Source organism: Guillardia theta (assembly GCF_000315625.1).
Source record: "Guillardia theta CCMP2712 unplaced genomic scaffold GUITHscaffold_22, whole genome shotgun sequence".
Classification (NCBI taxonomy): Eukaryota; class Cryptophyceae; order Pyrenomonadales; family Geminigeraceae; genus Guillardia; species Guillardia theta.
In genome coordinates, this window is record NW_005434652.1 from 554,719 (window position 1) to 568,155 (window position 13,437).

General features: G+C 53.4%; 6 protein-coding genes across 6 annotated transcripts; 3 read left to right on the forward strand and 3 right to left on the reverse strand.

Annotated features, from left to right (window-relative positions):
• Window positions 1-377: 377 nt before the first annotated feature.
• On the forward strand, window positions 378-2,280 carry GUITHDRAFT_136861 (hypothetical protein; the record flags this gene model as incomplete). The annotated part of the gene is made up of 4 exons (XM_005835275.1): window positions 378-713; window positions 760-1,848; window positions 1,901-2,008; window positions 2,059-2,280. 4 exons carry the CDS (start codon window positions 378-380, stop codon window positions 2,278-2,280), a joined length of 1,755 nt encoding a protein of 584 aa, XP_005835332.1.
• A 105-nt stretch (window positions 2,281-2,385) lies between these two features.
• Window positions 2,386-5,022, reverse strand: GUITHDRAFT_162467 (hypothetical protein). The gene is made up of 9 exons (XM_005835276.1): window positions 4,132-5,022; window positions 3,828-4,076; window positions 3,588-3,774; window positions 3,489-3,539; window positions 3,349-3,440; window positions 3,184-3,287; window positions 2,952-3,134; window positions 2,614-2,777; window positions 2,386-2,570 (listed from the first exon to the last, which is right to left on the reverse strand). Exons 1-9 carry the CDS (start codon window positions 5,011-5,013, stop codon window positions 2,461-2,463), a joined length of 2,022 nt encoding a protein of 673 aa, XP_005835333.1. The 5' UTR covers window positions 5,014-5,022; the 3' UTR covers window positions 2,386-2,460.
• A 1,110-nt stretch (window positions 5,023-6,132) lies between these two features.
• On the forward strand, window positions 6,133-6,967 carry GUITHDRAFT_162468 (hypothetical protein). The gene is made up of 3 exons (XM_005835277.1): window positions 6,133-6,637; window positions 6,687-6,742; window positions 6,789-6,967. Exons 1-3 carry the CDS (start codon window positions 6,149-6,151, stop codon window positions 6,901-6,903), a joined length of 660 nt encoding a protein of 219 aa, XP_005835334.1. The 5' UTR covers window positions 6,133-6,148; the 3' UTR covers window positions 6,904-6,967.
• Window positions 6,968-7,257: 290 nt separating this feature from the next.
• GUITHDRAFT_105963 (hypothetical protein) lies at window positions 7,258-10,538 on the reverse strand (the record flags this gene model as incomplete). Its single annotated transcript, XM_005835278.1, has 22 exons — window positions 7,258-7,342; window positions 7,393-7,473; window positions 7,844-8,012; window positions 8,108-8,166; window positions 8,217-8,272; window positions 8,317-8,388; window positions 8,430-8,477; window positions 8,521-8,577; window positions 8,624-8,680; window positions 8,860-8,904; window positions 8,957-9,013; window positions 9,066-9,132; window positions 9,180-9,244; window positions 9,291-9,338; window positions 9,399-9,461; window positions 9,507-9,548; window positions 9,593-9,683; window positions 9,740-9,807; window positions 9,859-10,003; window positions 10,049-10,085; window positions 10,135-10,269; window positions 10,325-10,538. 22 exons carry the CDS (start codon window positions 10,536-10,538, stop codon window positions 7,258-7,260), a joined length of 1,761 nt encoding a protein of 586 aa, XP_005835335.1.
• An 830-nt stretch (window positions 10,539-11,368) lies between these two features.
• Window positions 11,369-11,922, forward strand: GUITHDRAFT_105964 (hypothetical protein; the record flags this gene model as incomplete). The annotated part of the gene is made up of 5 exons (XM_005835279.1): window positions 11,369-11,424; window positions 11,530-11,595; window positions 11,640-11,700; window positions 11,745-11,797; window positions 11,841-11,922. 5 exons carry the CDS (start codon window positions 11,369-11,371, stop codon window positions 11,920-11,922), a joined length of 318 nt encoding a protein of 105 aa, XP_005835336.1.
• A 43-nt stretch (window positions 11,923-11,965) lies between these two features.
• Window positions 11,966-13,231, reverse strand: GUITHDRAFT_136865 (hypothetical protein; the record flags this gene model as incomplete). The annotated part of the gene is made up of 4 exons (XM_005835280.1): window positions 11,966-12,038; window positions 12,095-12,192; window positions 12,247-12,347; window positions 12,394-13,231. The coding sequence occupies 4 exons, from the start codon at window positions 13,229-13,231 to the stop codon at window positions 11,966-11,968; spliced, it is 1,110 nt and encodes a 369-aa protein (XP_005835337.1).
• Between the last annotated feature and the right edge of the window lie 206 nt (window positions 13,232-13,437).

A 13,437-nucleotide genomic window follows, 5' to 3' on the forward strand; every position in this document is an offset into this window, starting at 1 on the left:
CTACGAACCTACGAACCACGCCAACAACTACCCCCAAACCCCCCCGACCAACTCCACCCCCCCCCAAACCTTCCAAGCCCCCCCCCCCCCCGTCCTCCACACACCCACCCCAAACCCTGCGGTTCCCCCCGTCCCCCTTCCTCCTTTCACCCAGAGGGTTTCTTTCGACCAACCCTCGGCTCTCTGTTCCTCTACTCGACCTCTCAGGGTCTTCTCATCTCCTTCCCCTATTTCCCTTCCTCGACCAAAGTTTTTCTTCTTCGAGCTACAATTGCTGACAGTGTGATTGGGAATGGATGTGTTGGCATAAGGTCGAATCTACTTCAACTTGCCGCCTGCTCCGTGGCTACTAACTCAGTGAAGAACCCTTCAACAACATGAACTCAGTGTTGAGGTCGGTTGTAGTCGTCTGGGTGTTAGCCCATTCGTCCGAATCTTTCCTGACCCAGTCACCAAACATGCTCGCGCCGAGCTCCATGAGAGCAACAGTCTCATGTGGGGTGAAGTCGATACGGAAGTTGAACATCGTCTGTAGGATGAGATCTCCTGGTAGCGACAAGAACAAGCCTGAGAGCCCTCAGATGCCCAAGAGGAGCCGGGCTTCCCGCGGCAGCTCCACGCGAACAGGGCGCGCACATGTCAGTGCAACTGGTGCAGGGACGCTTGAGCGGGAGAAGATCGAGTATGGGGCATATAAAGGAAGGAGAGAGAATGTACGTCTTCTTTCATGCCTTGAAAATGCTGACTTGATTTCAACAGGATGACGCGCCAAGATCAAATGAGATGCCTCCACAGAACAGCTCACCATTCATCTTCACAATGTCCAAGGGGAGAAGCTTTGACCGTAGCTCAGGCGAAAGTGAAATTGTTCCCAACGGTGAGGACCCTACCAAGTTCGAAGCTTGGAACATGCTCTCTCCCCTGCGAAATGGTGTCTCTAACCTTGGGGAGAACATTCTGAGGAATCTTCCCACGTTGAATGCTCGATCAGATTTTGAAATTCCAGATGAAAATCTGAAGCAAAAGCCGTCGTGGACTGAGTCGGAGTACAAAGAAACCTCGAGCATCCGGTTTAGGGACGGTTGGGCGGAGTCGTTTCCGTCTGCCGTGGACGCCGCTAGCGGAGACATCAACAAGCTTCCAACACGGATTCCTTTTCTCTTTGGAACTCAGAGAGGCAAACGAGCTGCTATGGCAGTCCTGGCTCCGCCTGAAAGCACCTCCTTGTATAAGAGAATTCCTTTCCTCCTCGGATCAACCAGACCACCTTCGGAATTCATAACTTCCGCCGCGGGGATAGGAATGGGAGAGGATGTATCGAACGAGGAAGAGGAGCTGAGAGCCCTGATGATTGCCAGGCAACGTGCAGAGCATGCCATGCAAGCGCTGCAGAGGAACAGAGGTGGCCAATCCGGAGATGTAAAGCCTTTTTCGAACACTATGCCTTCTTTTGTGCCAACGAGGCCCTCCTCGCCATTTGCTGTCAACGTAGGCACACCAAATGTTCAAGGAAGCAACGAGGCAGCCGTCTTGGAAGTTTGTTCGTTCGATGAAAGCATTTTATGCAATGATATGCATCTTATTGGAAGGCAGAAAAGAACTGTTACAAAGATTGGCCGACTGGAAAGTGCCTCGTTTGCTCTGTGGGGTAAGAAGGTGTTGACCGGCGTGAGCGAGTGGGTTCTGCGAGTGGAGAAACAGACTGGCGTCATCTTTGTCGGTGTGATGGAAGAGCCTCAATTCCCGAGCCATGGCTTCGCGCGAAACCTGGGGACGAGAGCATGGATGCTCGGGAGTTACGGGTATGTGTGCAAAACAGAGCGATGGGGTCAGCGATCACTTACAGAGGTGAGAAGCAGCTGCTTGACTTGCTGGCCTGTGACTGATGATGGCTATGTAGGACGCAAAGAGACAAGTTGGAGACCCTCGAGTCGGTGCGTTGTCGTTCGGTACCGGCACGATCATCAGGATTGTGCACGATCGCAACTCTTGCTCCTTGACGTTTGAGGTGAGGAAGAGTGACCAGTCGGTGTGCTTGTTCTTACGAGTTTGTTGCAGATCTCGAACGAGAAGAAGTTCACCATACCGGACGTGTCTCCCATCGCTCGACCATTCGTGAACATCGCATGTGGAGGGGACAGCGTTTCCATCATAGACCCTTCGGTGGACACAGAACGAGTTCCCTTGGAAGAGCTTGAGCCACGTTTCGAAGCTAGGGCTGAAGTATCTGCGGATCAGATGGAAAAAATTCGAGCAGAGGCTGAAAACTTCTGGACTTGAAACCTTGTGCTGCTGAGAGCACTGTGAATATTGTTTTTGTATGTTGTAGATAAACGTCACCGACGTCAACCTCCTTTGCGATGTGAAGCTCTGCACTTGCAACGTACTCGCATACTACGAGTTCACTCATAACACTAACGACAAGTTAAATTTACACTTCAATCTCCAGCGTGGGATCATCTACGGCAGCAGCAGTTTGATCTTCTTCCACATGGTTGGCTTCTTCCCTGGATGTCCCAACTTGGCCCCCACGATGTCAGCGGGCAGAGTCTCCAAGTTCCTTCCTCCTCCTGCCACGTGGTCAGAGGGCAACGGCAACAAGGGATGCACTACCGGTGGACGGGCCACTCGGAGAGGAGCTGCTCTCTCCCTTGGTCGCGCTTGCAGTCGTCGCAGCAGGAGCGGGAGGGGGTCGTTTGCTCCCTTGCTGCTCAGGCTTTGCTGGTTCCAGGACGACAGTCCAGGAGTCGAAGGCCTCAAGCTTGCTTGCCACGTCACTGGATGATGAATCAGTCACATGGCGAAATGAAACAAGGAAGGGTAGAACGAGAGGAGAGGAAGGAGAGGAGAGGAGAGGAGAGGAGAGGAGAGGAGAGGAGACGAGAGGAGAGGAGAGGAGACGAGAGGAGACGAGAGGAGGAGGAAAGACACAGAATCGGATGTAGAGGCACCTTGAGATCATGACGCAAGGGATGTTAAGCGCATCGAAGGGCATGCCATCGTCCGTGTAGGACATCCCAAACGTTTCTCGGTCATGATTCGCGACAACGCAGGCGACGGCGCCTGCGGCAACAGCCACACGAGCCTTCTTGGTGAAGGGAGCCCCTCCTCTCTTGATGTAGGCGACTGTGTTCCTGCCATGACGTTTCAGCGGGCTCAACGGGGTCGCAGGGGAACAGCCACCTGATCTGATCCGCATTGGAGAGTTCCTGATGGGCGGTGATGGGGTCGGCATGCACTAGAGGGCCCGAGATGTGCTCGATGGTGCCGTAGGTAGCGTGACGAGCCTGCAGCCCCCAGCTCAGCGAATCTCACGGGAATTAAAGGAGCAGCTGGGTATTCAGTTACCTGCGCACGGATCTCCACGCCGGTGGGGGAGGTGAAGGTGACGTGCGACCAGTGAGGGGCCAGACGCTCCGACGGGTGCACGTGCTCTCGGCCTGCGACGTCGCCGTCAGCGTTGCTCTTGCATGTATCAAGTTCGGGACCTGCAATGAGAGCGGCTTCTCCTGGAGGCAGAGGAACGTAGTCGGGGTGACCTGATAAGCCGTGAGCATCCGAGGCACTCGACAAGAGCAGAGGGCAACCAGGAGGGAACATGAAGAATCCCCCGATCTCTGTGCGGGTAGACGAGGAGGAGGCTGCAAGGACATCCGGGGAGGACTCGTCTGACTCCGGGATCCAAAGCTTCGTGTCTTTGCCGTATTTGTTGTACTTGGCTTGTGTGTTCGAGGGTGCAAGGAAGATTTTCTTGTTCTTGTTCTCTCGGTCCACCTGTGAGTTCATGTGTGAGCAGCTTTAACATCACCAAGACAGAGGTGATATACCTTCTCTGATCCCTGTGTGGAGCAATAAATCTCCTTCAAAGACTCTTGTGATATTTTCTTCTCGTCCTCTGTCGCCGACTCATCATGCGGGCGGATTCGAGAGTAAAGGGTGAGGTGCTTGTGGCTTGATCCAGACCCGCGTATCAAGTCGAGGCAGACGACGTCACATGGCGAGTCACGAACGACGCTGCCGAAGGCCTTGAGCGAGGAGACTTTGCGTCCGTTGACTTGACGGATGACATCCTTGACCTGAGGGCACATCATGTTAGAGGCAGACAACAGCAACATGTCAATCAAGTTCAACCTCAAGTCCTGCTTGACCCGCTTGACCTCCCGGAACCACATGAGTGACTGTCAGACCTCTGCTCTTCTCTTCCATCCTCAGTCCCATCTGTGTACCCTCTCGGCCATCTCGTCCTGCGCTGTTATTCCAATCATTGGAGGACTCCTTCTGAAGGCTCGTGGGTGAATCAGGAATGTTCCCACCACACCGAGTGCAGTAGACAGCTTTTGCATTATCTTGCTTCTCACTTCCAGAGTTCTCCTCGTCGCTTTCCTTGTTCTGGTCATCGAACACGGCAAGCACCTTATCCATGGACTTCCACGATTCTTGGATCCTCTTGAATATCTCCACCTCTTTGTCGTGAGCGGCTTCGCTCATGCTCACAAGCTCTCGCTCCCATGACTCGGATGGGCAAGCTGTGCCTACAGCTTCGTGGTCACGCTGTTGGGTCCTTCCAATCCAACGGTCAAGCTTGCTTCTGCTGCGGTTCTCCTCGGGGCAACGGTCACGTCTCAGTCGAGCTAACCATCGGTCGAGCTTGTTCTCACTGTGCAGACTTTCGGGAGAGAGCGAGAAGCAGTCGGGGCTCAACCCGGTGCCAGGGCTAACCTTGGTCCGCGTGATCCACCTGTCAAGCTTTGATCGCGGGGGATCCTGTGCGCCTTGAGGGGGAGCGGTGCTCGAGCTTCCCTCGCTGTCAGTAGGAGAGGTCCCAGGTCCGATGTGAGCAACGATGCTGCTGGGCACTCCTGAGCGCCTGCACGAAGCCAAGATCGACACAGCTTGAGCTTCTCTCAAGCCAGCCGCAGAGGCGATTTCCCTGAGCTGCTGCAAGTGTCGATTCCTTTCTTCCAGCAGCGTCTTTTCGAGCAGCGCGACCTTCTTGTCCAAGGCACCTGACATGATGAACCTGCAAGATGCGGGTGAGTTGTTGCCGACGAGGAAAACGGATAAGCGAATCAATCATAGCCCCATGTGAACCCCCCCGCCTTTGTGCCGTGTGCCCCTGCCCCTGCCCCTGCCCCTGCCCCTGCCCATCTCTCTGTCTCTTCCTCATCCTCTAACACGTTTCCTCTTCCACTTCTGTACTCATGGTATTCATGAATAGCTCCTCCTCCTCAGACCCCTCGTCACAGGGTCCCCGACAGTCGAACCTATCCTTCTCCAACTTTCCTTGGCGCGTTCAATCCTGGTCATCATCGCCTTCCATTTCACCTGTTCCATCGTCTTCCTCATCGTTACTTCACTAGTTCTCTTCCTGCTCCTCTACCTCCTCCTCCTCCTCGAACTCGCAATCCCTCGTTTCCTCATTTCGCTGGAGTCCTCATTTTCACTATCCCCATCCAGAGATGTACCCCTGTACAGAAGGCTAAAACTACCCCTACTCGAAGCAACCCTCATCCAAGAGTCGAGGGAGGGGTAGTAAAGGTATTGGGTACCAAGCATGCCTATCTGAAATAGGGGGGTAGGTTGTCATTAGGAGGGACCCTTAAAAACAAGGGTAGTTTTATAGGATCTTGGGGGTAGGTAATTTTTAAAGCAGGGTGGTAATTTCGACACCTAGGGTAGGGGTTTCTTGGAGGTAGGCTATCCCCCGAGGGGTGGGGTAGTATGGCCTTTGGTACTCTAAGGGGTCATTGAAGCTCCTGAGCTCCGCCCGAAGGGTCAGGGTACCACCCCCATTGAACACCACCCTATTTGAGATCAACACACCCCTTCCGAGTACTACCACTACCCCACACATCAATGAATCAGATACAAATGCCATGCAAGAAAACGGATACCCACCCTACATCTCTGTACCCACCCCCTACCCCTGAGAATACCCCTGCCTTCCTGTACCCAAGATCCCCCAACTAGCTGTCCCTTCAAGTTCCGACCGGCCGTTACGTCACGTTGCAACTGACGTTACTTGACCGTTACACGAAAGGCCTCCCCAAACTCCAACTTTCCAAACTTTCACTGCTGAAACTTTCAGAATTTCTCGTTACTAAACTTCCGAACTTGTACAGTTTGGCGAGCAGCGGCTGCGGCTGCGATGCTAGCGAGCATGTTGCGACAGGCGTCTAGGAGATGCGGGGGGGAAGCGATGAGAGCCTCCTGCCGCCTCCTCTCCTCCTCCTCTTCCTCATTCCCCCGTCCCAGAGTCTTGTCGTCAGGATTGCCAACAAGGCCCTTGAATTTCCTTCCAGGCTTCACTGCCCTCTCCTTCAGGAGCTTTCACTCTAGTTCTTCGCTCCTCCTGCTGCCATCGCACAACAAGGCTATCCGCAGCATGCTTGGTTACAATCCACTTAGCATGGTTGGTGACCGATTCGCTTCAACCAAGGTTGCAAAGAAGAAGAAGGTGGAAAAGAAGATAAAGGTCAGGGCTGTGACGCGGAAGCTTGCCCCCGGAGAGCTCCCCTACCCTGACAATGGTCTCGGAGTTTGGCTGGACGGAAACACCACACCTGAACAAGCCACGAAGAGACTAAAGAAGAAGCTCTTGGCTGATGGACTGCCTCAAAAGCTCAGAAACAACCAAGTAAGACATCAAGGGGGTGAGGACATGCTGTACTGATCTCTTCCCGCAGCGCCATACCCGACCAGCTGAAGCGAGGAGGAGAGCAAAACAACTTACTATCAGAAGGTGAGCTCTGACTCTCTGAACGACAGCGCCTTTGACGGATGAGCAGGCGAGACAAGAAGCGTGTCCGTGACAAGCTCAAGCTGGTTTATGAGAAGATGAGGGAGAAACCGATCGAAGAACTTTTTCTTGAGGCGCTCAAGGTCTCGGAGAGTATAGCCTAAGATGTAGAGGCGAGAAGCTTCGACACTTGCTGTTGGTCAGCATCAACAAACTCTCCACAACCACATGTGTCTTCCTGATGCCTTTTCAAGATGAGCCAGGGGCTCTTTCATTCTCATCGGTATGAGCTTCAATGACTGGTTTCTTGTCTCTCAAGTCACTTCGCGCATGCTCATACAATCTGCATCGACTCTACTAGTTCAATTCCTCCTGGCAGGAGTGCGAGACCTGTTCGTTGCTCACTAAAGGTTGTGTGCGGCTAGTAGAGGTCAGGCTTGGTGCCGCTAGTAGTGGTCAGGTTCCCAGTTGACTGGAAGGAGATTTGCACGGAATGAGAGTCTGCAGTACAGGATGCGTCAGGTAGAGAAGCGAGCGCGAGTTCCCTGCCTGTCGTCGATGGTAGGCAGGAGGAGTTTCCCGTGGCTTCCTGGCAAGTCCGTCCTGAAGAGCGACGCACGTCAGATCACGAGGGTCAAGCTCTGAGGGCTCACATTGGCTGCTCCGGCAGAGGCCCCATGATGTTGTCCCCGGGATAGTCGCCAGTGAGACCTAGCTCACCGGGCAGGCGACCTCTGAGGAAGAGAAGCAGAGGCAAAGGAGTTGGCACGAGAGAGCGAGTCAATTTGAGGCAAACGAGAAAGGGGGGAGAGGGGGAGAGTGAGGAGGGGGCGAAAGGATGGCGAGAGGCAAAGGAATGAGAGGAATGGAACGCGGATGATCAGAGTCAAACGTCAGAGCAGCGCCAGGCAATGAAAGGCAGGAGAGCGAGGAGGAGCAGAGGGGAGAGCTTGCCTGAACCACAGAGGACCTTCGATGCGGGAGCTTCTTAGGATGAGGGTGCTCTTCATGCTCCTCAACCCGGAATAGAACGCTTCGTTTCTCGTCCTCGTTATCCTACCCCATCGCTTTCAAACATCTCAAAGCGCAGGAGGGCGGCATTACGTGCATTTGTAAAGGACGAAACAAGCTTCATCGTTGTATCCTAGAAGAGCAAACTCACTGGCAACATCGAAGGGTTGCTTCTTTTCCTTGCCTATCGCTCTATCATTCTGGTCGAAGTTGGTGTCCATTGCAACCACCGCTGATCTGTCCTGGGCGTACACTCCCAACCCTGCTGGAATATCAGAACAGGTACTCTTTCCTCACCCGCGGCCCCCCCACACCCCCACACCCTCCTCCTCCTCCTTCTTTCCCTCCTCCTTGCACCTGAAGCTCTGCCAGTCTTGTCTACAGTGCATCTCGTAAGCTGGCATTGGCTTTTCCCTCTGCCAGCAATTGTCAAGCATATCAAGTGTGCTGGCCCTCGTGTGTCTACGAGCAGTAGATTCCGTCGGCTGCCGAGTTCAAGCTGATAGGCCAGGCGAACCCTCCCTGACAGAGAGTCAGATGCTTCTGAAGCCAGCAACACAGACTACCACTCCACAGGCAATGCAGGACACGTTCCCTTCGCTCATGAGCTTGATCGCAATGCCACCAGCAGAGCGAAACTGTCGTTCGTCATCCTCTCGAGACTTCCCACTCCCCCCACCTGGGACTTGCGGAACTTCCAAGGACCTGCGTGCACCTCGACGCATCCCTAAGCGCAAGTGAACTTCAAGCGGGGCCTCACGAGGGTCTACCGTGAAGCACAGGTTGGTAGTATGTAGCATCGTCATCGTCTCAATGCGGCCATGCGCCTGCACCCTGGCGGTCATGCGTTGCAACCACTCGCTGCCTCCTAACCCATAGCCCGAAGATCAGCCTGCCCCAGCTGCGAGATCGCGCCTCCCCTGTCATGTTCTTGCACCAGTCAGCGTCTTCACTTCGGCAGGTGAGTTTACGAGGGTTCGGAATGATGTCTTTATGGAGAGCGGATGCCGGCCTTTGGGGTGGTCGCCGATCTCGATGGCCTGCGTGGGAAGCGCGTGACTGTCAATTGATGTCTTCAAGCTCCCGGAGAGCTGATGTTTCCTTCCTACCTCTTCGTATCGATAGTCCCCGCTCCTCACAAAGAGGGACTGGCCCTAACAGACAAGGTGACTGCAGTGTGTGCGATCCGAAGCGCGTCCAGCAGACCTCAGACAAATTCTTCATGGCCAGCTTGACACTTGGGAAGTCGCGAGGGATTTCAATCTGGCGCAGGAGGTTTACCAAGCACGCCAATTGCGGATGACAAGTTGCGTACAGTCGCGTCAGGGGCAAATTCAATCTTCTGAGGAGGGTGATAGCGTTGGAGGACCTCCGGCAGGTACCTGAGAAGGAAATAAGGAGTGATCCTTGAGAGGCATGGCCGACTGACCACCACGTGTCAACAAACTCGGGAGGACAACCATCTTTGAGCGTCTTCGAATCGAGAGCTCGGACCTGGAAGGTTTGGAAATTAGACAAACAACTGAGAGAATCGGCGTACGAGGTAAGGTTTCAATGCGTTGTCGTCCTCTACAATCACTCCGACGTCCTTCGAAATACAAAAAGCATCACAAAGACACAGATTTCGAATTGCAGAATACTGCTTAACCTCCGGTTTGAGGGGACCAAACTGAGCATCGTTGAGTGGCAGGTCAGAATCGAGATCTGAGACCTGCTCACTGGTCAGTCACTGGGAGTGAGCACAGGAGCTTCGCACGTCGTCCCTTCCCGGCTTGAGGTACTTGGAGACGTTGAAGGTCTAGGGCAGGCAGTCAGGTTTCCTACCGACCACTTCCCATCCACCTTAAAATCTTTCGAAAGCGTCACAAGATCTCCAACTCGGAACTGATGCTGGGGCGGTCGCTCTTCGAGAGTCACATTCCTCTCATAATATCTGCATGGTACGGCATGCTATCAGTTCCGAACGCTGTTGCTGGGAGTTGAGATCACTTGTATTTCTCCTTCAGATAGGGATACAAGCGTTTCTTTCCTTCTTCGTCCACTTGGCCAAGATATCCCTACAGCACAACCTAATTCAGCAATGGAGCATGCTGCTCGCTTCCAATCACTTCGGGATTGTCTTCCAATATCCTTTCAATCTCATCCTTCTCGGAGGATTCAACCTCAGAACTATCCGAATCTTTGTCCTTGTCGAAATGCATGTCGTAGTCCCCATACTTATTCTTGTCTACCCCAGCGTACATGTCATCGTACCTGCAAAGAAAGAATCAAATATTGTATTCCAGCAACGTTGCAAACCATTTATTTTCTCCCAGTATGAGCCTCTCTTTCATTCCTGGAGGGATGGCGGCTCAAAATCATTCGCAGAGGCCAGGTGTACAGACCTCGGGCAAGCTGTTGATCTTCATCCTTCGCGTTCGCCTCTTCGGGCCAAGGTCGGTCGTTTTCCTCGCCATCATCGAGGAACGGGTCTTTCGCGTCAAGGTCGTAGGTTCCCCATCCCTTGTCGACCTCCTCCGCTGCAACGAAAACTCATCTCAGAGAAATGGAGACGACTTGATCAAAATCTGTCACCGTCGTTTCCATCGCCTCCTCGCATTCTCAGTGAGTTAGCGCAACGCAGCGTCCAGCGTTCAAGGCCTCTTCCCTGGTGGTAGCTGTGGGGGGGCGCTGGGGCAGGAAATCTCCTAAGGGTGTGAACAAGAGCAGCTGACCCAGCGCTCTTGTCCAGGGCAAAACCAAGGAAGCTGATCCAGATGCAAAGGAGAGCCTCATCATGCATTGCCATCGCGCTCATGTTGTCGGTCTGACTACTGCTCCGCTCAGTTGCAACAGAAGAGCATTGCCATCATCAGCACATCATGGATGGAAGATAGGACAAGCGATTAAGGCCTGATTGAATTGTAGATGTTACCACATGAAGGACAGAAATCATCGCGCGCCCTTCCCTCTTGTCAGTTTTCTCAGAAATATCTCCTTCTGGCCATTCAACTCGTTATCACTCTTCTTCTGTGCATTTCCTCTCCAGTCTCCTTCTTGTATTTCCCTCCTTCCCCCCCACGCTCCCTCCTTTCCTCCCTCTCTTCTTTTTCTATCCGCTCCCTCCTGCATCTCCAACCCTTCTCCCTCCCTCCTTCCTCATTTTTCGCATCTTCTCTCCTCTCCTTGCATCATCTCCGCCTCCTCCTTCTCTCCTCTCACTGTGAGTTCTTCCTCTGTTACTCCAAGCACACAGCATTGCGACCAAATGCTTTGGCAGCAGGGAGAAAAGACAGCAACTATCTTTTACCTCCCATACTACCTCTTTCTCTGAGGTGTCTCAGGGCATCTAAAACTCAATTAGCTCGATTACTTCTCTAGTCAGTCCTTCGGTCTGAGGCGGGCAGGCCGGGGGTCCTCGCGCTACAATGGAGAATGTGGTGGGCGGGAAGCTCAAACTGAAGAAGCCGCTGGAAGGAGCGATCAAGTAAGAGAGGAGAGAGAGGAGAGAGAGAGGATGTCAACTGGAAGGAGAGGGAAGTGAGGGACGTGAGGTAAGAGCAAGAGCAAGTTGAGATGAGGGAAGCGGAAGGGAGGCTTGTGGAGGATCGAAAGCAGGACGCGATAGGTGAAAGTACAATGAGGGGAGCAGCTGGGATTGATTCTGCTCGAAGTCGCAATGCAACGATGCAAGAGTGAGATAACAAAGCTTCGTTAGGAGAGAGCTGTTCATTGTGATTGCAGTTGTCCTCATGACAGATCACATACGAGCAGCAGGATTTCTAAGCTCTGTTGTGCAGAAAGAAGAAGCTGAAGAAGGACACAAAGGCCGGGAATGAAGTCGTGGAGACCAAAGAAAGCAAGAGGTGACTCATTTGTTGCTAGATGGATCGGTAAAGTAGGATGTCAGTACCAAGCAAGACCTTGACGATGATGGAAGAACGGCATACGAGAGGAAGTGGGACGAACAGGTGGCTGGTGACATTGAGTGAGGGGAGTTGAAACCTTGCTTCAGCTGCAGAAGTTGGAACAAAGGCGAGCCAAGGAGAACGCTAAGAAGAGTCACAGGTGCGCGACGATACAGCTAGACCTCACTGACTCGTCCTGCTAGGCAACGGGTCGATGAATTCAATGAAAGGCTCAGCAAGCTCTCGGAGCACAACGACGTTCCCCGTGTTGCAGGAGGCGCTTGAGCCTATTCATCTGGTGATAGATGTAGAAGAATGCATGTTTGGTTCATTCTTGTTCTATGTCGCGATTCTCTACTCGACTCACTCGCTCCTGCAATGCGTTGAGCTCCTCAATGTGCCTGCAGTTGGACAAGCTGCTGTCAGTCTCTTGCCGCACGCATGTGATGCTCATCACCGGGCGATGATTACGTCCAGGGCATCTGCTTCTCGCAGGAGTTGGCGAGCTTCTAGTTTCCTGGCGTGAGCATCGGACAGCTCCTTCACTTGCTCATCCTGCAGAAGAAACAAACAAGGTTCAAACCAGCAACTGCATAAACCTTGAAGCACCTTCCGGTTCTTCAGCAGCATGGCCTCCTCAAGCTCGACACAAGACTTGCAAGCCTGCTTCAATTCTGCCTCTTTGTCTCTCGCCGTCTTCTCCGCTCGCCCTGCCAAAAGGATCAGACAGAAAGTTCAACCGGCTGGATGTATTACCAGCGCTCCTTAGACCCCAACGAGCTTGGTCTGCAGGAGCCTGGAACTCTCGCTCGAGGAAGGGAGACGAGTCGACATCGACTTGCGAGAAGTGGTTGGTGTGAACGAGATTATGCCTGTCCTCTTGGTCCAACTGTGTGGCAGTCGAGCCGTGCATGGTGTAGACGCCAAAGATAGAAGATTTCCGTTGCAGCTGAGCCTCGTGAGGGAAAACTTCTTTCCCCGACAGTCCGCAGCAGTCTTCTCCACAGCAGTCACATCGATCCGCTGAAAGGGAGTCGCAGCCACAGCACATGCACCTGACGGGCAACCGCTGCATCGGCCTCTGCAATGTCCTCTCGCGGGTGTCCTGCGACGCAGGCCTCGTCTCGGCCTTCACCTCCATCTCTCGCACTCTCACAGCAGCTCTGTCGGCTTCCGAACGCATCCTCTTGGCACACGCCTTCAGGTGAGACACGAAGAACCGCAGGTCTGCGACGTTGTTTTTCATTCTCTGCACGCTCAAACCGTCCCTTGCCTCTTCATTTGTCAACTTTTCGACCATGGTTGAGTTCACCGCTGGTGTCTCGTGCGGCCTGACGCTACTGAAGACTCCAAAGGTGAAGTTCGTCTTCATCTGCCTGTCTTCCCCACTTCCTTCAAAACATTGTCCTTCCCGGAGGTGAGCGCGAACGAGCTGGAGCTCTTGGCGTACCAGCACCTCCCATTCTTCTACTGTCCGTTCAGAAAGCTTGCTTTCAGCCTTTGCCTCTGCAGACGGATCGGAAGAGAAGTGATGCAGGTGAACAAGGCTGTGAATGTCTGTCTTGGATAGCACAGTGGAGCCGTGCTTGTGCATCGTGTAAATCTTGGTAATGCCAGAGTGTGAAGATGGCGAAGGGGCAAGGGCCTGGAGATCTGATCCACAAGCGTCACATCGAAGAGAGCTGCTAATGCGTCAATAAATGTCCGAACTCCCGTGAATTTTGACCTCATTGTATGACAACCACAAAGGCGACAGATGATCAGCTTGTCCTCCAGTTCTGCAACGTCAGATGGTTGCGA